At 39.0% G+C, this 23,616-nt stretch overlaps 1 protein-coding gene across 1 annotated transcript in view; it reads right to left on the minus strand.

The window, feature by feature from the left end:
- The window catches only part of MACO1 (macoilin 1), a 48,069-nt gene that overhangs the window by 16,497 nt on the left and 7,956 nt on the right, over positions 1-23,616 (minus strand). Inside the window, exons 2-6 of the mRNA XM_044997655.1 lie at positions 17,619-17,760; positions 15,408-15,534; positions 12,963-13,086; positions 10,008-10,186; positions 6,408-6,906 (exon numbers count right to left, since the gene is read on the minus strand). Of these exons, the coding sequence (XP_044853590.1) occupies positions 6,408-6,906; positions 10,008-10,186; positions 12,963-13,086; positions 15,408-15,534; positions 17,619-17,760 (1,071 nt within the window). The remainder of the gene's footprint in view (positions 1-6,407; positions 6,907-10,007; positions 10,187-12,962; positions 13,087-15,407; positions 15,535-17,618; positions 17,761-23,616) is intronic.

A 23,616-nucleotide genomic window follows, 5' to 3' on the forward strand; every position in this document is an offset into this window, starting at 1 on the left:
ATCAGTTGAATATTTAGCTACCAGACACCCTCCCCCCCTCTCAAATATACGCCGCGTTTTCCCTGAATCAACTGTGGGCCCATCCATCTTATAACGTCCAGTCAAACAAACATTTCTAGCTGAGAGATTTTCTCATGGAGAGCCAGTATATAAAGTTCTTCCCTATGTACAGGGGGAATAAAACATTTTCAGGGGAATACAAGATTTTAAAAATTCTCCCTCCGCTCCCCATCCCCAAAATAAAACACATTAGCAAGATAAACCAATAGCAGAGAGGTATTTTTGCTCTTAGAAGTGTGACTTGTGCTCTGTCGCTATTCCCCAAAGTACTTTGTACTATTGTTACAATGATGAATGACCCAATAAGGCAGCATTATGTTTCCTACTGCACTAGTTTCTGCTTAGGTCCCCTGCACTTTTTTTTCCTATTGTGTTTTCCCAGTAAACCTGGAAATCAACAAGAAAAAAAATGACGTATAGAGCACAATTCCTTTTGTTGCTGTACAAGCAGCAAATAATCTTGAAACATAATTACTTTAAAATAAGGGCTTAATTGAAGATTGATTACCACTCTGGGTTTCTTGTCTGAGGCCTGATCCTGCAAGATACAATTTCTTGATCCCACATACTAAAACAAGATCAGATATCTTTCCATACTTATTTCAAATAAAAGATGATGATCTGAAAAATAACACTGTTTCAGACAAAGGCACCTGGATATGTAAACCCATTTAGTACATAAAATCCCTCCTTGCTTAGTTTATTTACTCGCTTTACACATTACCAAAATCTCCAAGCACCTGGGCATCTTACCCTAATTAACACTATGTAAAAAATAAAGACCATGACAAACTCTGAAATGCTCTTCTAGCTACTGTTACGAGACTTTTTATTCTGTTCCTTTTCTTGCCTAACCTGTCATAAATATCCCCTGCAGTGATGCTATCACTTTAAAACACCCAGTGTGATTACACTAAGTTGAAGTTCCCCCACTACAAGTAATACGCTGTCATAAGTGGTTTCTTTGAGCATTTTCTATATACCAAAAAGTTCCAGATAGAATTGAGATAGAAAGCTTAGCTCTGACTTACTTGTTGTTCTAAACAGAATTGCTCTAAGGGGTCAGCAATTCAAAAGGTTGTGCTGTTTCTGAATAGTCCAAGGGCTGCACTGACCCTAAGAAATGGTTTGGCAGAAAGAGTGTCAAGGAAGTTATATAAAAGGATCCTAGGAATACCTTTAATAAAAAACCCTCAGCTAGTCAGCCAAGCTAAGATATTATGCATAAAATGTAATTCAGAAGTGAAATTTGTTACCAAACCATCTTTGGACTGTTAAATGGATTTTTTAATTAAACATTTGAATGTAATATTTATGAACAAATACAAACAGGTTTTTAAACTGTGTTGTATGTTAGCCAAAGGTTGAAATTGCTATCAAGAATCTGTCAGGTCTCTTGATGTGGAACAGTCTACTAGGATTTGTCTTCCTTTCCCAAGTGGTACACGTACGTACGTGTACACACACACACACACACACCCAGGAGAAACATCAGAAAGAAAATCTTAAACTTCATCATGGCTTATTCCCTGCCTAACTCTCTGAGGCTGACAAATCTGGAGTAAGTGCAAATGATCAAGTATTCAAAATGTCAGGCAAGAACAACAACACTTCAGCACTATACTGTTTATTTAATATAATAAGATATGGAAAGAAGTTCCCTCATGCCTTCCCATCTACCTACTCCCTCCCACCCCTACTCTTTTCTGCCTCTGCATGAACTCACACAGATGTCTCCTATTCCCATATTTGTCTTCTCAAAGTATGGAAATGCCGCCAAAGACCTGGAGCGACTAAAGGGCCCCCCGCCGCCGAAATGCCACTGAAGACCCGGACCGCCGCAAGGCCGGGGCTCGCGGGGCATTTCGGCGATGGTGGGTGGCCCTTCAGTTGCTCCTGGTCTTCAGAAATGCTGGCTGAAGACCCGGACCGCTGCCGGGCCAGGGCTCGTGGGGCCCCTGAGGCCCCCCGGGGCAAGTTGCCCCACTGCCGCGCCCCCCCCGGGTGGCCATGAGTAAAAGCTCCACTCCAATACCAGTTTGAGCAAAGGTCATATTAAAAAAAAAAAAAAAAGAAGAGGCAATGATAGCCCTCTTCCTTTACCTATGGCATGGGCTCTCAAACTGTGGGTCAGGACCCCATTTTAATGGGGTTGCCAAGGCTGGTGTTGGCCCTGGAAGTCTGAAGCTCAAGCCCAACTTCCCAGGGCTGAAGCCGAAGCCCAAGTCCCACCACCCAGGGCTAAGATTACTACTCCCGCCCAGAGCAGAAGCCCTGGGGCTTCAGCTTTGGCCCCCACCCGGGGCAGTGGGGCTCAGTCTTCGATCCCCCCTACTGTGGACGTGTAGTAAATTTTGTTGTCAGAAGGGGGTCACGGTGCAATGAAGTTTGAGAACTGCGGACCTATGGCATTGTTAGATGGGTTTTGACCTATTTTATTTACATATTAGGACAGTCCCCTCCCAAATATAAAAAGACTACAGGACCAAGTGGGTCAAATCCCATTTTGGGGGGAGAAACTGTGCCTAGTGCAGTAACTTGTAAAAATGGAAAGGCAGGAAGGCAATGTTAGGTGGATAAACACAGTTTTAGGCCAGTCACAGGATCCAGACCATCCTTCTGGCTACAACATTTGAACATATGGGAGTTGAAAGGAAAGGATGACACAGCTGTAAACAGCTTGTGTGTCTGCCAGCACCCGGCTCCACAAATGCAGCTACCTAACATTCGGACCCCGACTCTAATCCCAGCTATAAACTCTTCATCTTATTCCCGATCAAATTACCTCCTTCCGTTCCCTGATTTCCAATGCATGTTCCCAGAGCTCCTGAGCCTGTTTATCTTTCTTGCCTGCCTTAGTCCTATTCTACCTCAGTAGGCTTTGAGGATGTCCCCTATTGTAACTGATGGGATAAAAGCCTTCTGGGTTATGTTAAAACTACTTCAGACAGGCAGCGGATTGGAAAAAATAGACTCAGAAGCTCTGGGGACATTATTGTGCTATAAAAAATGGAAAATAACTAGAGCTAAAATACAGGAAAATATATTTATCGTAACAACTTCAAGTTTTGCTCTGAGGGTAACCCCAAGTCTTGTGAGAGCAGGGAGGAAGAAAGGGCATGAGCCATGCCCTGCTCCACAAATATTCTCCTATGTACAAATGTAGCCCAATTACTTGAAGAATTAGGATAACTAATGCAAGAGTAAGCTGCTTCTCTGGGTTCAATACTTCATAAGCCGGAGACAGCACTTCAGTGGATGTCAACACTTTTGTCTAGCTGCGCTTTTAGATGCTCTCTTTTGGCATGCAAATTGCCAGCAGCAAGTTGTGATCATTACAAAGAGGCATCTTGCTGTGGGAAAACCCAGCTTTTCTGGTACTTTTTGCACTACAGAAGAACGACAGCTTTCGCTATGATCATGATTTGTACTTGTAACACAGTCGAAATCCATAAAATGGAAAGACTATCCATTCTAGGGGACAGGCAGGTTTTGAGATGATACAGGATGCTAAACTAGCTTGCTCTAGTAGCCATTAGGAACATTTTTTTCAGCAAATAGTAAATCCCCCCCACCACCACCAAAAAAAAGAAAAAGAAAAAGAAAAAAAGGCATTTTTGTGGCACTGAAATTATTTGCAAATTTGGGTTGAATTTTGGCCAACCTCTCTCTCCCAGAAAACAACAATTTCAGAAGCGTCAAAGTGAAATGTTTCAAAACAGTTCAAATCAACATTTGAAATGTTTCATTTGACCCTAGCAAATTTTTGTTCAGTGTTTTTGTTTCAGCAAGGGGGAAAAAAAAATTCTTCACTCAGCTCTAATTCACTAACCAACTCTCCTCTTTCCTCAGTGAGAGGAAAAGTTACCTTATTTTGCCTGGACTATATAGGCACAACTTCTACTGATAGCATTGCCATCTGCATTCCATTAACACAGGGCTGAATTTGGTTTCCAGGTAAGGTTAAGCAAGCTAGAAGCTAGCTAGTTCATGCAGTTATTCTGCAGATACTATAAGTTAGAATTGATCTGAATATTTCAAGTAAAGAAATGAGAAGCAGCAATAGGAATTGGCAGAAGGTATGCCAATTAGTAAATATAATCATTATCAGAAGTGAAAAGAGTATTTTCATAGAATTAATTGTATCCACATACAGTGAATCTTCAGAGACAAACTAGAGTCAAAATTCCAATTACCTAAAGGTTCCTGCAGGGAAAGTGTGAGCCTGACTTGCCAATTAAATTACCCAACAAGGACTTGCTGAAGTTAGACCAGTGAGCATGCAACACTGCAGAAAAGAAAAAGGAGATGCTAATAGTGAGATGGGGGAAAGGGGAGGGAGGGAGAGGCAAGGGAGAAGGCATAAAGGTGCTACAGACTTATTCTAACAGGTCCCTATCTCTGTTCCATCCCAATTACATGCTGTTTTCTTTCCTTCAGATGGATCTGCAGTGGCACACAGAGCTCACACAAGGAACTCTGATTTTCTATTTGCTAACAAGGCAACAATAAGATATTTAGATGGATTTCCTACAGAAGCTACACAGAGAGGGTCTTCTGGTACTAATCCTTTACCACAAAGCATTCAGTGTTTGAAGAGGAATCACTTACTACTATTTTGCCTACTACAGGATACCAAATTTGCTGCTCTCTGCTTGTTTTGGCTTAATTACAACTGACCGTCATCCTAGGCCTCAGTGCTTACACATAATATGGAAAGAGCTTGCAGCAGGTGTTATCTTTACATTAGGTTTTGGTCTTTTTATTTTTGTTTATTTTTTTAAGGGGAAGAAGATCTTTGTTGTTCAACAGTAGGATCACTTTTTACAGATCAACAGCAAACATGGACCTCTTGCCTTTTTTTTTTTCCTAGAAGTGTTCTGATAAACAGTGCAACAGAAGTAATTGATATGTCTGCAAATATAGCAACAACATGACTCAGCTATGGCTGATATCAAATAGGCAATGTGTGTAGCAGTGGGACCCAACTGTAGCAGTTCACTTTTTTTAACATTCACTTTTTCCATTATATTTTACAGCAGCGATTCCTGAACTGCGCTCCATGGATCACCAGTGGTTTGCAAGGCACTTGCCGTCTTTCCTTGTTCCAGCTGTTAAATAGCACTAAAAACTAAAAATACATCAAATGCTCTCCTAATATTATTTTTCCATGTTGACAACTGCCAGAGAGATGTTATTCGACTGCAAATCGGAGGTAAGAAACACAAATGAACAGACTATCCATGAGAATTACTGTATTCAAATATACTTCATGCTATGAAAGTGTGAGAACCCTTGTAGTATGGTTAGACTTAGTTATTTCCCCAGACTGTCAGTCAGGTGGGTGGAAACAGGAAACATCAGTGAAAACATACACACGGGCAAAACACAATTCAGTTCTGTTATTAGCTTGTATCACTGTGTAGTAAAATAGAATCTTTGATCAAAGACAGCTTATGCCATTTACCATGCACATTCCCGAAAGGTACACACAGGTACTCCAGTAGAAAATACCACCACCAGGCTGTACAATGTTAACTGCTGAAGAGCTATTTTTCCCTTTTGGGGCAGGAATTTGAGAGGTTCACGTTCATTTTCTATGAGAAGTTGGAAACTTCCCATTTCTACCCCAACTGACAGCACTGTAAGTACCCAACAGCTTTCCATCTTTATTTAACTCTCAGATTAGCAACCATAAGGACATGTAACTTTTCAAATCATTATAGTCCATAACACAGTGAAATTAAATTTCTGTGTACTATATCCAGACCAACAAGGTAAAACAGACTTGCAGGTGGAGTGTGAATATAGTCCTTCGATAATGTAGCAGCTCATGACTTGCATTCATACCTGTGAACTGAAGATTTTTTTTTTTTTTTAAAGCAAGCATTTCCAATATTAGACTTTCAAGTACCATGCCACCCTTTCTACATGGAGAAGTAAAAGTCATATGGGGCAGAACTTGATTAAAAGTGTTCAATAAATTTGTAATGTTACTTTGTACTTCTATAGTGCCTTTAATCAAAGGATTGTTAAAACACTTTATTATGCCTCACAACAACCCTGTGAGGTAGGTAAGGATACCCATTTTACAGATGGATAAACTGAGGCATGGCACGGTAAAGTGATTTGCTTATGCTCATATAGGAAATCAATAGCAGAGTTAGCAACAGAAACAAGATACCCACCTCCCAGTCCATTTTTTTCTAATCACTAGTCCATGCTGCCTTTCTAACAAAGCCATAAATTGGTTTGTTAATGGTTTCCTAAAAAAGGATTCCTAATCTACTGGAAAACAAGCATGATGAGAGAAAGAGTTTGTTACGCAATGAACATATCAAACTTACCTTACCAGTGCATCTGGTTTGCTTAGCTGGTTATTAGGAATACAGTTTTCCATTAAGTCCTTGTGTGTGCTTGGGCTCTTGCTAGTGCATTTCTGTTTTTTCTCATTTTTAGTAGATGAGGAAGGGATGCTCCCATTGGTTGCACTGTGACTGCGAGGTGAGGAGTTCACAACTCCACTGGCATTTTTGTAATTTTTGGATGAGGCAGTGCATGAGTCCTCTTTTAAGAGATTTTCTGTACTTCCAACAAGATCATTATTTAATCTTTTACTATTGATATGGTTTTCCATATATTCAATTTCTTGTATTTTAGAGTCTACTGGTTGTAAAATATTGTTATTTATTCCAAGGTTGTGTTTCTTGGCATCCTTGTCTTTTTCTTTCCCCTTTTCTCTATATTCTAGCTCCGGCAATGTTGTGGATAATTTTTTATTGGCTGGAATGCCTCCATTGTGTTGCAAAAGTACTGAGGAATCCATATCAGATAATCCTTTGGCTGCTGCAATAGCAAGAAACCAAGATTATTAAATCAGTCTGTTCTGTGGCTTTAAGAAACTGGGTATATTTTTTTAAATAAATATATCATGGAAAACCGTTTTAGTGACAACCACCATCAACGTTATATTTAGGAAGAAACATATCAAATACACTGAGATATTAAAAGACTAATTTTAACAAACTCACTAATTTTTGGGTATTGACACAATTCTATAAGAACAAGTTCAGTTGTAGATACTTACTCTAAAGTAAGTAATAAATACTACTAACTGAGCAGATTATAAAAGTTGCTAATAAACTGATGAAAGTTAAGAGGCTATATTTAGAGAGACAATTAACTTGAAATCTAATCAATTTTAAAAGACCTGTGGGATATAAAACTACAGTACTTTTAATTCCTCTGCCTTTAAGTCTCCTCCAATCCCTGCTACTTTGTGTGGTTTTACAAAATGTTTATAATTTTAAAGTATTTCTGTCCTTTGTTACTGTGTGAAAGACCTACACAATCAACAAGGAAAACTGCGAAACTGACTACACACAAAGATTTGTCAAAAGCAAAGATTTCCCCCCAATTTTACTTGTTACTTGTAATGAAGCCGGGGGGGGGGAGGGGGGAAGTCAGACAAGAGTCTGAAAGTTAATAGACTTGTTTTTAAAAAGAGGACAAGATTTTAATCTTTATCTAGGAAAAGGGGGATTTTACTAACATATCTTAAGAATATGAAATGTCTACAGATCTCCAGAGCTTTAAGATAGAACGTTCATGGTAATAATATCCAAGTCTAACATTCCCAGTAAGTATACTGGTCTAATTGATCTCCATTTTATTACGGCAGTTAGACAGCCCAAGAAGTGTATTTCAGCATGATAGTTATTCTTGGTAGTTAGAAACTCTGTTCTACTTCATACCCAATACCATCAACAGAGTCAGGCAGTGGATACTCACTAATGTAATGCACCTTTTGTACATAAAGCTTCTAGACCAATATACAAAACACTAAATAAAAAGGTGAAACTTCATGTGAAGGCTTTCTTAAAAAAAATTGTTATAAAATTGTTTTTTCCATTTTGTAAAATTAGTTTCACATTGTTTTTGGAAAAGGTTAGGGCCCTACCAAATTCATGGCCATGAAAAACGCATCATGGACTGTGAAATCTGGCCTTTTGTGTGCTTTTACCCTATACTATACAGATTTACAGGGGGACACCAGTGTTTCTTAAAACTGGGGGTCCTGACCCTAAAGGGAATTGCAGAGGGGTTGCAAGGATATATTAGGGTGGGTCACAGTATTGACACCCTTACTTCTGCGCTGCCTTCAGAGCTGGGCAGCTGGAGAGCGGCAGCTGTTGGCCAGGCGCCCAGCTCTGAAGGCAGTGCCCCACCAGCAGCAGTGCAAAAGTAAGGGTGGCAATACCATACCATGCCATCCTTACTTCTGCCACCAGCAGCAGTGCAGCTCTGCCTTCAGAGCTGGGATCCCGGCCAGCAGCCGTCGCTCTCCAGCTGCCCAGCTCTGAAGGTAGCACCACCGTCAGCAGCAGTGCAGAAGTAAGGGTAGAGGTACTGCAACCCCCCCCTACAATAACCTTCCGACCCCGCCACAACTTCTTTTTGGGTCAAGACCCTTACAATTACAACGCTGTGAAATTTCAGATTTAGATCGCTGAAATCACAGGATGTAAAAAAAATTATAAATTTTATGACCATGAAATTGACCAAAATGGACCCTGAATCTGGAACATTTCACCTGGTGTTTTGTCATGATCATTTATGTTTAAAAACATAATAAAAAAGTAACTAACTGTTGCCATCCTAAGGTTATTCTAAGCAAGCTAATCAGAGAAGAAAGGCCAAGTTTTAAACTTCTACATTTACCAGAACAGAAAAGACCAGGTATATGAGAATTATTATTTAACTATTCCTAAAATTGAGACTCCTTTTTTCTCTGCAAGGCAATGATGCAAGTGTTTTAAATAAACACAGAAAGACTTTGCTAATTCTGATTAATGTCAGAGAGGCCTGTTTAAAAAAAAAATCTCTGGGGAATTAGCAAGCAAATTAAAAGAGCAAGGATAATTATCACAACATGTACTTTATTTCACCATTTTTTCAACTGTAATTAATAGCTCTTCATATTGTACTAGTACTTCTATTATAGTCTATTTGGTAAAAATAATGAAATCTGAGTAATACACTCATTACGGCATATTGTTATTAAATCTGAATGGGAAGAGTCTGGGATTTTTGGTGTGAATTATAGAAACTACGTGGATCAGCGAAGGTCTGCTTTAGCATGCACAATGTAATAGAAAGAGAGCCTGAGACATGAGGGGCCTAAGGTCCAACTAAAATCAGGCCCTGCTGATACAAAGCAGAGTCAGCAAGAGTCAGGCTCTGAGCAAAAGTCAGGCTCTGTTACAAAACAAATGCCTGCTTGCAGGTTCACTGTCCAGTATATAAACTTAGCAAGAACATGCTGGTGTTGCAAAAACACAGACACTTGTAACAGGTACTAGGCATTATGTATTCACATAAGCAGATTCCAGAAGGGTAATACCAGAACACCCCAATACGAAGTTATGGCATAAACACACTGCCCAAAGTTGGTACAGGGACACACTGACCCCTCCTAGATAAGGTCAGGAAGACAGGGTAATGGATGGAGGTGTTTTGATCAAACCAGCAGGTATAAGGTATAGGGTGGTAACTAACCACGTCAGAGGGGTAATGCATAACTTGTTTGTATCAGTGTATAAAGGAGGAGTAAGCAGGACGAGTGTCTTTTCTGGCTGGGAGCACGGGAAGTCCCACCACTCACTGAGCTGATCCATCCTCATAGGCATACATGTATTAAGTACAAGTAGCACATACAGGGGACTAATACTGTGCTTTGTTGCCAATAAACCTGGCCAAGTGCCTTCGCCACTAAATTGAGTCTGTGGTCTTCTTGGGAAGTTCGATCGAAGCCTGCTGTACAGGCTATCTGGCCGAGCCAGTGCAATATACAGAGCGCACACGTGCAGCCAACAACTGACAACACACAGTATTTCTTTTAATTACTGACGGTGGCAGCAAAATAGTATGTAGTCAGTATAACCTACCTTCCTCTGCCTCTCTCTCTTGCCTTTGTAGCATCTGTTGCTCTGGGGGTAGAGCTTGCTGGAGAAGCTGCATGTAAAATTCATTCTCTTTCTGCACTTCTTTTTGTTTTCTTAATCGCATTTTGTAGCTGACATAACTTTTGAAGCCAAAGCCCAAAGTCACAACAGGATAGCCAATACTAGAAAGAAGACCATATTACCAAGTTAATAAGATGTACAGCATGCTATAAATATATCTGGATTACACCTGTTACAAAAGACACAATCCACAGTGGTAAATGGTCTTTTGTCATACTGATATTCAGCATTAAAGATGTAATGACTTGTTTATTTTGGTAGGCAAAGACAGCTTTTAGACAACTGTCAGACAGGGCAACATACATCACTTAAGGAGATAAGAGACACAACATGGTCTAGAGGATTGAGCCTGGGGCTATGAGCCAGGAACTTCAGATTTCTAAACCTAGCTTTCCACTGATTTTATATATGGGCTTTGGCACATTATTTCATGCTTCAGTGCACACATCGGTAAACTGGAGATACTACTACTTACATATCCTTGGGGTAAAGCATGTAAGACCTAAATACTGTTATTAGCTAATAGGAATTTGAACAATACAGAATGCTAGCAGATCATGCCATTAACTGTGCTAACAAGGACATTTAACCAGTGGGAAATTGTCCATTGGTGCAAGTATATGCCAAAGGTGTTTATTTTAATTTGAGAATGGAAAAAAAGTCTCATCCACTAGCAAAAAAAAGGAACCTGCTAGCAAATAAAACCATATTAAATTGATTTAGGTTAATACTCTAACAAAGAGGTCTTGAAGAATGTGTAGAAGCCTATATCTATAGCTCTGCTTCCAAAAAGTATAATTCTGCTGATCAAGGCTGATAAACTAGATTCATACAAGTTTTTATATTTATAGGATTTCTAATATTTGTTTTAGGCTTCCCATCAATTTCTTTATCCCAATATAAGTACTTAACAGACCCTGAAATAGAGCTACCAGCAATGATCAGTGCCATATGACTTTCTAGGATTAAACATACATTCACTAGGAACTCAGCTTTTTACATGCTTCAGGTTTCCTAGATCAGAAACAAATTCACTTGCAGCAGGTGACTATTAACCATTATACAATATTTTTATTTTCTGCTTAGTAATGACACACTATGTAAATAAATTTGAGTTGCAAACATACTGCCAGAATGCAATGATTATTTGCATAAGTATCTGATGTTATCTTTGCTAATGTTTCTTTTGTGATACTGTGTAAAGCTATCTGTAGCTACAATTCTAAAACTCTGATGACAAACTGGAATGTTTTAATCCAATTCAAAAAAACCTCTCAAGAGCTTCTGTAACCCAGCAGCCTTGGAAGCTCCCTAAAAGTGTGTGTGGCGGGGGGAGGGCCCACCAGCACCTGAATCATGGCCCTCGCCTCCGTGCTGCCCCTTCCTTCTGAGGCCCCAGCCTCCCATGCTGCCCTTTCCTCCCAAGGTCCTGCTCCCTGCCCATTCCCCCAGGCCCTGCCCACTGCTTGCTCCTCTCTGCCCCCTACCCCCTGTTGCTCGCCCTTATGGCTGATAAAAACTGATAGGACCCCCATGGCCCCCCCCACTCCTCCACCCCCAGAATTTATTGCATAGTGTGGACAATATTCAATATGGAGATATAACTATCCCATAGAGCTGGAAGGGATCCCGAAAGGTCATCAAGTCCAGCCCCCTGTCTTCACTAGCAGGACCAAGTACTGATTTTGCCCCAGATCCTTAAGTGGCCCCCTCAAGGATTGAACTCACAACCCTGGGTTTAGCAGGGCAATGCTTAAACCACTAAGCTATCCCTCCCTCCAAGTTAGGGGTTGTCTACATGGGGATGCTCAGGAAAATTAATCCAAATTAACCAAAGGTGTGAATTTAAAGTAGATTAAACTGCATTAAATCCATGTGTGGAAACTCATTCCGAATTAATGGGACCTTAATTTGGCTTAATTTAAATTTACTTCCTTCTTCCTGGAAGAAGTTGAAGACCTTATTTGTGCAAAAGGATACTTCAGGATATTCACAAGGGAGAAAAATGTATTAATTAACCAAGTACCACCAATAAACTTTTGCCCACATCAAGCTAAAATTTGTGTACAATTTTTTCCAATATGCTCTTTCTGTAAATAAGAATATTGTAAGTTTATAAAAAAGTTTCAAGAAATGGTATAAATCTCTTTGTAATATTGTAATTCTCTCCATCTCACAAGCAAATGGTCTCCAAATGTGTTGGTTGCACCTGGTTAAAGTTTCATCTCACTTTATGTCTAGAATATTCAAATGACAGCCAACGGTGATAATTTTTTTTACCATGAATTTGTATGATGGCATCAAGTTTACTAATAAGAGAAGGATCTTCTGGTGCTCTCTCCCCTCCCTTTCTTTTCTCACCTGAGCACACCTACTGGATTGGGCCCCATAGACAAGTTAGACAGCCAAATGCCTATCTTTCCCTGGTTCATGCACTGCACTGAGGCTTAGGCATCCTGATGCTTGGAGTAGGGCTGCAGTGCACATACTGAGAGGCAGAAACATAGTCACCTAGGGAAATTTTATTGAAAAAAAAATAGGTGCTGAGCAAGTTTAGGTGCCTACAAGGTTCAGTGGCAGCTGAGCAGGGGCTTTGTGAATCCCAGTGGGACCTGATTCTCAGATTCAGGACCCTGAAGTGGCAGTTAGGTGTCTAAGTCCTAGAGTGAATCCATTCCTCTGTTTATTTCTTGCATCTTCTTAGTCTCTATTTGTATTGCCTTTTATGTCATCTGTATCTCATTTCTGTGTCTTTAATGTGATTGACAGTTTTTTCCTCTCAATGGTAATTTTTGCTGTAACATTTCACTGGTTTTATTAATATTGTGCCGTTATATAAAAATTCAATACAAATAAGAGAAGGGAAGGAACACTTACCAGTGTGCAGCAAAAGGACGACAAAGGTCTACATGAAAGTTTTTGAGATCTTTAAATCTAATTGCTGCTTCAATATAAACAAAAAGTATCCACAGCGATACTGTTGGCAAACACACACCCCTCTCTATGGAGAAAAGACAAATAACAAGCATCAGCAATACATTAAAGGCAGCAAGTACTTTTAAGTTATTCTTTTAGAAGACTCAAATAAAAGGAAGATAGTCAAGTCAGATGTAAATATGGAATTAAATAAAGACTAGCTCTTGCAAAACAAAAAAACTAAAGACGTTTTAATTAAGAGTTTAGCTCTAAAGCTCTGCTTTATCATCTAGACTCAAATGCTAGGTATCTCAGAAAAATAAAACAGAAAGAGATATATCTGAGGAGATACCTTTGCCCAAACCCCTACAATATGGGTAAGCCCAAGTGAGAGAAACTGCAGAACTTTGGGGCCATGTTACAGTTTATGATCTTTGTATCAAGGAAAGGTTATTAAATTAGATTGAACTAGTAATACCCATTTAGGTACCTCTTAGTACCTGATATGAATATGGCTAAAATAATACATGTGAGCAAATTTGGTAGCTGAGAAGACATGAGCGGTAAGCGGAACACTTGTTACTCAACAGACCAAGCTCCTTCCCCAAATGCAGGCAACAGTCTCCTTGAGACACATTTTAGACTAGCTGAGCACTTGTGCAGAAAAAAGTCAGCATGGGCTCCCAAGTCTCATACTCTTTCATTAGTGCAATTAGGAGTCATACAAAGTGAGGGAGATAACTTTCCTTGGACAGTAGAAAACAGAACTGGCCACTTGTAAATGTTATTAATCTGATATGAAGTGATTATATTGTAGGCCAATTTAAGTTGTAATCTGTTACCTTAAATAATAATTTGGTTCTTTGTCGTCCATCCATATCATCCAGCACTAATTTATTACACAACTTTCCATCTACATGAATGCAACTTTAGGGCATGTATTCTCAACCTGGAGGTCAGGAACGTCCAGGGAGTTGTCTCCATCCTGCCTGCCCACACTGCTAAATGTGAAGGGAATTCCAGCTAGATTTCAACAGGGAAGAGCCACTACGTTAGGGTTATCCAGACCTGCTGAATACAGCAGTATTGATGGACGGTCTGACTCAGCAATCACCAGTAAGAATACTAATGATTTATTCTGCTGCATGGGATTTAAGCACAGAACTCCCATTGACTTTGCGAGTGTTTTATGAATTAATCCCATGCAACTCTTGGAACATTTTAAGTGATCTCAATAGGGAAAGCTAACACTATCCTTAAAGTTACTGCTTTAGGGTTCCCAAGTCTACTGGCAGAGGCAACCATCTTCCTGAAAAGTGACATCATTTGACAAGAAAAACTTTGGGCAATCATTTTAAATACTAGAGTTATTTTAGGATTGTTTAAAACATTATTAAAAATGAGCAGTAACTGGTTCTCAGTTTCTTCCACTAGGCTCCACATGCTATTATTACAAATGATTAAAATTGTTGGCAAGATGCTGCCTCCACCAGTGGGCTGAGAAATGCTCATTGCAGTGCTGCTAACTCTTATGATTTTAAGTCATCTTGTGCTATTTAGTGTTTTGCTTAAAGCCCCAACTTTTTGAGGTATGTGATTAGGTGAGAATCTCCACTTTCATTAAAAAAAAAACTTTCTAGCCCTCATGGTTGTAGAGAAAATTCTGAAGACATAACCTGAGTGCATCCTAAAGGATTAGAAGCCAAATAACCACTCCCTTCCCCGAAATGTATTTTTAAAATATTCTTAGGATTTTTAAACCAATCATGATTTTTTGCGGTCTGACTTCTTTAAACACTTGGAGTCAGCAACACTGTCCTTGCAATAAAAATAGTTATTGTGACAAGTGCTTTAACCTGTAAATATCCATAATGCTAGCTAAAGCAATCTTTTAAATAAAGAGGTACACAGCATGTTCTGGTAAGAATTTTTTTTTTAAAACCAGCGAAGGCTTTGCTTCATCATTAATCTCACAGTTAAACAACTCTAACCCAAATAGAAAGAACAGTGCTAGTATTGTCTCACAAAACTCCAGTTCTTTTTGTATTAGTGCTCCAAATTTCCTTATTTAAACAGTTATGCAGCAAAGTCAGGCATTCATAGCTAGTTTTTGCTGTTCTGGGGACTCCCCTAGGTACACTTTTCATGCCACTTGTTAAGATGTCTTACTGTTTACAAAAAAAAGTGCATACAAAGAAATATTGGGTTAAGGTTATTTTGAAACCAAATGAATTCATTCCCATAAAAAAGGGACACACAACAGATCTGTGAAACAAATGGAAGGCACAACTCTAGCTGAAAAAACAAGTTTTAATAAATATCAGAAACTATATTTCTGAATTTTGCTATGCAATGATAAGATTTATATTTAACTAATAAGTTGTAACTAAAAGAATGTTGACCTACCTGTGTGCCAGACATACTGTACCCATACATACGTGCTGGCAGCAAAAAATAGCCATTGTATTGGTATGAAGAGCAGACATATTATATTTGATGTGAATGCTACACAAACAAAAAATACTGAAAAGGCCTGAGAAAAGGGAAAAAAGAAAGCATCTTAATGGTTCAATTATATTCCAGAGGAAACTACCGCTTTATATGCTAAATATGAAGTACAGCGTAGATGACATCAGGGTTATGTCAACATTAAAAGGTTACTACTATTTATAACAATCTGATTAGCTAATGAAGATTCTAACCAATACATTTATGCGACAAACAGCACACAACTCAGAACTGTGCAGGTCCTATCCACTCTGCTAGCTGGTCTTCAAACAAAATCACTGTGTGTGAACATAGCTGCAGGTAGGACTTCAACTGTACTGTTGACAGGTCTTGGCACTACTACATTATCCTCTTGATGTCAACAATGCCATTTTGTGATAACACACTTACAAAAAAGGATTAGGTATGTAAACGGATGAGAACATCCAGATTATATTAATGGGATAAAATATGTAAGGATATAAATCCTGATGCTTCAGCACATAAGCCAAATCACTGATAGCAGTTCTGAAGAAACTTTCCTTGTTTCCACTGCTAGATAGGACACTGGCCTAGATGGACCACTAGACTGATATGGTATGATGCTTCCCGCGTTCCGGGGCTCAGAATTGTGAGATCATTCTTATTCTGAGGTGCTGGAGACACTTGGCTTTTGATTTCATGCCTCATTACAGTTGAGGTGTGCAGTTATTTGACTACAACTGCAAGGCCAGCAAGATTTTGTTTCTCACGTGAACCAGCAAAAACCCTTGTTAGCATTTTGGGAAATAAAGATGTTAAAGCCATTAAGTGATTTATAAATACCAAATTATAATTTAAAGGAATATATTCTCTTCCCATGGGCATAACTGCCCCTTTAACAGGTGCTGTTGGGATTAAAAAAGGTGAAATATGCTCCTAAAATTTGAGAGATAAAGATTAACCAGTGTTGAGTGACAATTTGCATTAAGAGAATAGTTTTCAGCTACTTTTAAAATATATAATCCTTAGGGAAAAAAAAAACATGAATCTTTATAACTTTTGTTCACATAAAAACATATTATACTTCATAATTATTTCCCTCACTTTCAACTGTGAGTTAATGTTATTAGTGAGTGGCTATTACTTATTTTTAATAATTGTGATTAAAATCCTACATATTGTTATACTTTTTCTGTTAGGGAAGGTCAAGTAAAGTAAACCTGGATTTTGAGCCAATTTAATTTAAAGGGACAGTGTCAAATTAGGAGCCATGGCTGATATTTCCCAAGGAGTTAGCACCCAACTTTTATTGGAATTCATTAGAGCTGGGCACTTAACTCCCTAAGGCGTCTTGTAAAACCCTAGCCCATATTTTTAAACACCACATTCTGTACACAAGTAAGGAACATCACAGATTATTTAAACAAAGAATTTAGGTTTCACTATTTATTTTCAATTTTTAAATGGCTGCCAGATTCCTACAAAGGTGGAATAAACTTGAGGCAGTTGCAGCACAATTACGAGGCCTGCAACTTTTCAGGGAGGGGATAGGGAGGAGGAAGAGAGACAGAAAGTACAAAACAAAAGACTAGCCACACATTAAATCTAAATACTCTATCATTTTAACATAAAGCTAACTTTCACTCTACTACCAGTATCTAAAAGCTATTTCCAATAAACTGAGCTTTTTTGTTGTTTTCTTGTTGGCACCTACCAGTATTACTAACTTTGTTTTTGGTACTTACATGGCCCCCATTACCATGGTACCTGAGGTCCTCACAATCTTTTTAATGCACTTATACTCGCAACACCCCTGTGAGGTAGGAAAGCACTATTATTCTTATTTTACTGATGGGAAACTGAGGTACAGAGCGGCTAAATGATTTGACCAAGGCCAAATACAAAATCTGTGGCAAAGAAGGAACCTGAACCCAGGTCTCTGAAGTCCTGTGCTTGCGCCCTACCTGCTAGAACATTGTTTCTCTCAAGAGCAATGATCAGTAAACGGATGCTGAGTTGGTTGTATGAGGGTTCTATAAAACCTTGGAACTTTTCCATTGCTATGAGCCCTAGAACTCCCCCACTGTTACAGGTATTTGCTATCACAACCAGAAAAATCAGTTTTCAAGTGTTTTCTTTTATACTTACCAAACCCTGGTATCTGAACGAATCGTAAACGCTCCTGATGAAAAGCCAAAACGGCCACAGATATTCAAATCTGAACTCCAGGACAAAGTCTGCCAGCAATACTAGTGCCCACACCACCAGGAATTTCAGGTACAGAAACGTACTGTAAAGAAAAAAAGACAACTGACATTAATTTCAACGCTTCTGGTGAAGAGTGGGATGCCAACAAGAGAACATATTGTTCTGAACAAAAGAAATGTACCATATGCTTTTTTCTTATAAAGGTTTTCCTATAATGAGATTGATCACCTATAACACAAAATAGAGGTTTGTTCAAACACAAGCTGGCTTGGGCTAATGGAATCTTTAAAATTACATAAAATGCTTTTGAATTTTTGTTTTTACAAAAGGAAACTTTTATTGCTGTTACAAAATGCTTTAGGCCAACCTCTTTCTTTACCACTCCATTATATTTTTTATAAAGTGAAGTTTTGTAAGCAGCTGGTTTATCATTCAAATGCACATTGTCATGGCTGAAAGGCTCCACATTTTCTCTCTCTCTCTCTCTCTCTCTCTCTCTCATATATTTGCTTGCAAATGCCATGTAGTTTTCTGTGTTTTCCCCAAGAAAGTGCTGCAGAAGTTTGGGCCCCTCTCTCTCTCTCTCATGCACATACACAGTTATAATGTTAGCAACTTAGAATTCACATGGCATCATACAAATTAAAGACAGGCAACCAATAAGGAAGTCTGTTGCAATTTCAAACTGCCAAAGTGTTGTTTTTCATAATACTCTTTAAAATAAAGATGTCCATTTTAAAAATGGGAATATGGAGGCACAATCACACAGGTTTTGGAAGAGCCAGAAAAAGAAACCATATTTCCTGACTCTCAGTCCAACACTTTAAGTACTGGACAACACAGGTCTCAAAATATTGAGATAAACACCGAACGGTCTCTCAAGTGTTTATTTAGGTCATTCTTACAAGTGTTACCACGTTAATTAATATGTTCTGCTACATCAATGAAGCTGGCAGAAAGAAAGGTGAAGAGTACCAGAGGCAAAGAAAATCAGAGCTCTATTATCTTGCTTCAATACTTCAGAATATGACCTCTTACTGCATTATGTTAACTTGTGTAATAAATTGTTTGTATAAATATATATAAAACAAACAATGTTTTTAAACCAAGAGCTGCTCCACCATGATATCCTCAAGCAGTCACTTTCTCTGTATCATACTATCAGCAAGCTCAATGGAACTTTGCCCTGGGATGTCTACTGACAAACTGCCAAGAATTAACATGTGCAATGTTGTGTAGGACCGTCTGTCTCAAATTTCTGTACTGTGCATAGCCATCCATATTATCTAGAAAGTTACATAAGTCTTGATAAAAGATACAGAGAAGAAAGCTTCTGCGAAGAACAAATTTACACATAAGCAGTGGGTTACAAGCAACTGAATACCGGTTAGCCCTGAAGAGTTAGTGGTGGAAATTACTGAGCTTGTTGCCTATCAGGTAGATTACTTCATTCCGTTTCATTAAAATTCAACAATGTTCTTATCTCAGGATGATGAAGCAAATTATCACAGAAAGAGAAGCCATTATCGCTTACCAATTCTCTGAGAACTATTCTTTTCTAGAGCACAGTACCACCTACGGTTTTTACTGGGCGAATTACTGAGCAATTGCACACCTTTTTGCTATGTACATCAAAGATGATGACGCTCTGGATGGCCTCTATTAGCAACTATTTTAAACAAGACAATCCTCCGTGCATCTCAGAAACCTCCAACCTGTAACCATTTCAGTAATTCTTTAAATAGCAATGCTGAAGTTTCAAATATATGCAGCCACTGAATGACTGTGGTGTGGAGGCAGAGTGGCACTTTTATTTTTAATCTACTAATCATAACAAAAATGCTAATGTATTTTGGAAGTGATTATAGTGGTACTGGTAGGAAATGCTAGCTTGCAAACAGGTATGCAGTAATCAGATTCCCACATCCATACACTCACACTTGTCTGTAAAGTGCCTAGTACTCAGCTGGTACTATACAAAGAAATACATTACGTAATTCACCCCCTTTTATATGAATGAAGAGATGGATTCTCTGCACTATGAACGAGTGTAAAGATACTCCAGTAGTAAGTTAGTGCAAGTTACAAGAGGAATACTCCCTTTTGTACCCATGGGGTCCAAATCAGTTAAAGCAGGGGTGGGCAAACTACGTCTCGTCGGCCACACCCAACCCATCAGACCTTTTAATCCGGCCCTTGAGCTCCACTGCCCTGCTCCGGCGCTCCTGCCGGGGAGCAGGGTCAGGGGCTTTCCCCACTCCGCCCTGCGCTCCCGCGTGTTCAGGACCTGCATGAGGGGTGTGAGGGCATGCATGTTACTCCAGCTGCATAACCCAATCGCACCTCACATGCCATCAGAGCCTGGAACATCCAAGTGCGGAAAGGGGGTTAATTTGGTTTAATTATTGTAATACATTGTTATGATGGTATATTTATAATAGTAGGTAAGGTTTTCTGTTTATTTCCACTAAAATGTATCTTTATTAAATACATTTTATTAGAATATCTCTGAATTGTTAATTTCATGAGCACTCCTGGCCCGCCATACAATTTCCATGCCCAGATGTGGCCCTCAGGCCAAAAAGTTTTCCCACCCCTGAGTTAAAGTGAAAGATGTCAGGAACGGATATGTACATTGTGCATTCCTGTGAAACATCATACAGTCTATCTATACAATTAGGTCAGATTCCAAGATTTAAGACTAGGAAAACACTATACTTCCACCTTAATTTCTTGTAATGGTTGGGTTCATATGGTTAAATCAAATTACTATATGGTATGAGAAAGTGACATTTGTGGACCCTCACGGTCTTTTCTGTTTCACTCCACTGTCCCCGGAGAGCAGAGGAACTGTGGATATTCCCTTCTCACCTAATGTGTTATTAGATTACCTACTAAAGGTCCAGTTCTGCAACCCTGACTCACGGCAACTAGTCCCATTCAAATGAATTAACAAGAAATTTATAAACAAGATATACAAGAAATCTAATAGGCAATGAGGTAAGAAGCTTCATGACCCGAAACATTGTCTAACCCTGGACTAAGTCAATTTGCAATGCAACTTTGTTTTTAAAATATTGTTTTTATAGTACAATTTCAAAAACATTTTCCTGTATCTATGGTTGAAGTGTTTACACAACAAATGTAAATATTTGCGTACATTTTAAATACAAACTATAAAAAGATCCTGATAAAGTAATCAGAAATGCTAGTACATTATCCTAGGAGAAGGTGATTGCAGCATTGCCAATAGCCTTGCACTCAAATAATGCCCTCAGAGGATAACAAAACAGCAGCATGACCATAAAAATCTCATAACTTCAACTTTAAAAAAAAAGTAGGTGGTAAGATGGGTTTTGGTTGTACACTATGTTGTAGTCTTTTGGGGCTAAATTCAACCTTTGACACAGGACCTGTACAAAGACCCTCCATGACACAGAACATCTGCAATACTCAGGTATGAGGGGGGACAGGTGTTGTGGTTGTGTAGTAGAACCTCTAAACTTTACGTGCCAGGGAAGCAGATTCCATCCATGTCAGTTCTGAATACACCAATGGATTTGCACATAAGCAGATCCAACAGCCAGGAACCCTCATGCAGATGATATTATAGCTACTAGGCTGGAAAAACAGCTGTGGCAGGCATGCACTGCACTTGGGGTTAGGATGTGTGTGTGTGTGTGAGACACACACACACCTGTATGTGCAGGGTGGACACAAATGTAAGTGCTCAGGTTAAGTGTGTTATTTGTGAATTCCATCCCTAGATACTTTTATTTTTCAGTCAAGAAAGATAATGACATACAAAAATATCCATTGCCAATCCAAGTGTACCTAACTGCTCCATCATAGCACTGTTTGGGAAACAAAGATATTTGAACCAGTGTGCACTTTTCTGCAGCTGAAGTCCATAATAATGGACATGTTCTCTAACAAATTAGTTTTGCCAAATGTAATGCAAATCTAATAATTATTTAGTGAAAACTCTTTCTGATGCAGAGCTTTGGAATACAGCCATTAAAACTCATTTAACTCTTGAAAGCCATGCTGACTTTCCCCATCTTTTTAAGAGGCCCTCTTACAATGTAACACATACACTAAGGTTGCTCACACCAATATTAAAAAGCCTATTTTTTCAGATGTATGTTGTTGTTCAAGGGACTCAAGATAATTAAGAGCTTCATCAAATAAGACTGGAATTCAGCAGGGTTATTATTTTAAAAAGGGACGCTATACATTTGTATGGGCCTCAAGAAGTACCTGACTAATCCTAATCCTGTTTTTGACACTGGTGATTTCTTCCAGTTAGTAGGCCAGAGGGCAGTGATCCTTAGGAGTAAGAAGAGAGGACCTGAACCCCTGCGTGCCCTTGTTCCACCCAGATATGGTGTACCTATGTTTGCTATTCCTGACAAATTCTATTGTCTACTTCACAGTTTTTGTCACCCAAATCAGAGGGGCTAAGTAGACAAACAGTGCTCTCCCCTATGCTGGTGTGCCCGTACACTTTAAATGTCTCAAATAGCTATGGATGTACATGTAAAATTAAGCTCTATTAGAAAAAAACATGCGAAGACCTCTTGTTCTGGTAGGCGAATCACAATTCTGTTCGCTTGTTCTTTATGACAAAAATAATATTCCATTATGGCGTTATTAACAATATTTCTCAATTGCTCTTTTCCTTTCCTTTGTACTATTTCCCTTTACTGCCTTAACTTTTGTACTCTTCAAGCTCTGATATTTTCTGGACACTACATTCTCTCATTGTTTTAGTCCCTATCCCTACTGTGCCTCACCTCCAATATGCTCACCCTGCAATTCAAACAGCTGGTATTCCTTTGGTGTCTAGCATCAGCCATTTATTATCTACGACCCTCTCATATTCATTGATCTTTCTAAGCACATCCACACGTCTCTCCAATTTTGATAGCTGCTGTGTCAGTATCCTCGCTTACAGATAATATTTATCACACAGAAAAATGCTCTCTAACCTTAGACTCAAATGCATCACCCTGCACCCATTTTAATTCCCCAAGTTAGTTCTTAATATAGAAGAGAAAAACCCTTACGCTCAAATTGGTTGTAGATAATTACCCTTCATTTCAGATATTCAATTTTCTGGTCTGTTACATCATACAAAAATCTGAAATCAGTGATCTGCTCAAGAACTAACAAGGGCAGGGCTTTCTCTATAAAAGTGACATAGGTCTAATTATACAATGGAAGGCCAGAGGGGGTAAAGACAAAAGATGGAAGTGTTGACCAGAAAGGACCAGTGACTTGATCCAGTAGAGCAAACCCAATAAAAAGGTTGATTACTAGTATACTCATGCAATGAACATGCAATTTTACTCCAAACCCCACATTAATTGTCTCTGCCCCTTTGGATTTTTGAAAGGAAAAAATGCAGAAGAATTAACCTAAGTGCCACAGCTGCTCCCTTATACTCTACACCACTGCATTGGGTGGATGCTGCAAGGTAAAAAATGTCCAAAATAATTGGTGAGAACTATATTTACAATCTGCAGTGCACGCAAAGTCCAAAGCAGTAGCAAGCTACACTGGTACTCTATTCTTTCATGATCTGTGAGTCCCAAAGGCAGCAAAGTGAATCTTACCAGAATTGATAGCATGTTTCATTTTGCAGTCTGACTCACACAACACAATGGACTGGAAGGCATCTTGAGACTGGCAAAGTGCCAAATGTAGAGGTAGGCTTCAGAGAGGTGAAGTGTAGCACCCATGCAGAATTACTACAGAGCTCACACAGTCTGTCAGCAAGATCTCAAGCCTGTCTAGCTGAGTCTAGTCAAAACACTTTGAATAGTTAGAGAATATGAATGGAGATTCTCAGATGAAAAAGGTGCTTTATATGTGTAAAGGTGATTTGGGGAGAGAAGGGATACAGAATGGGGAGGGACAAGATGTGTATAAGCAG

This window comes from Mauremys mutica, chromosome 23, assembly GCF_020497125.1.
Source record: "Mauremys mutica isolate MM-2020 ecotype Southern chromosome 23, ASM2049712v1, whole genome shotgun sequence".
NCBI lineage: Eukaryota > Metazoa > Chordata > Testudines > Geoemydidae > Mauremys > Mauremys mutica.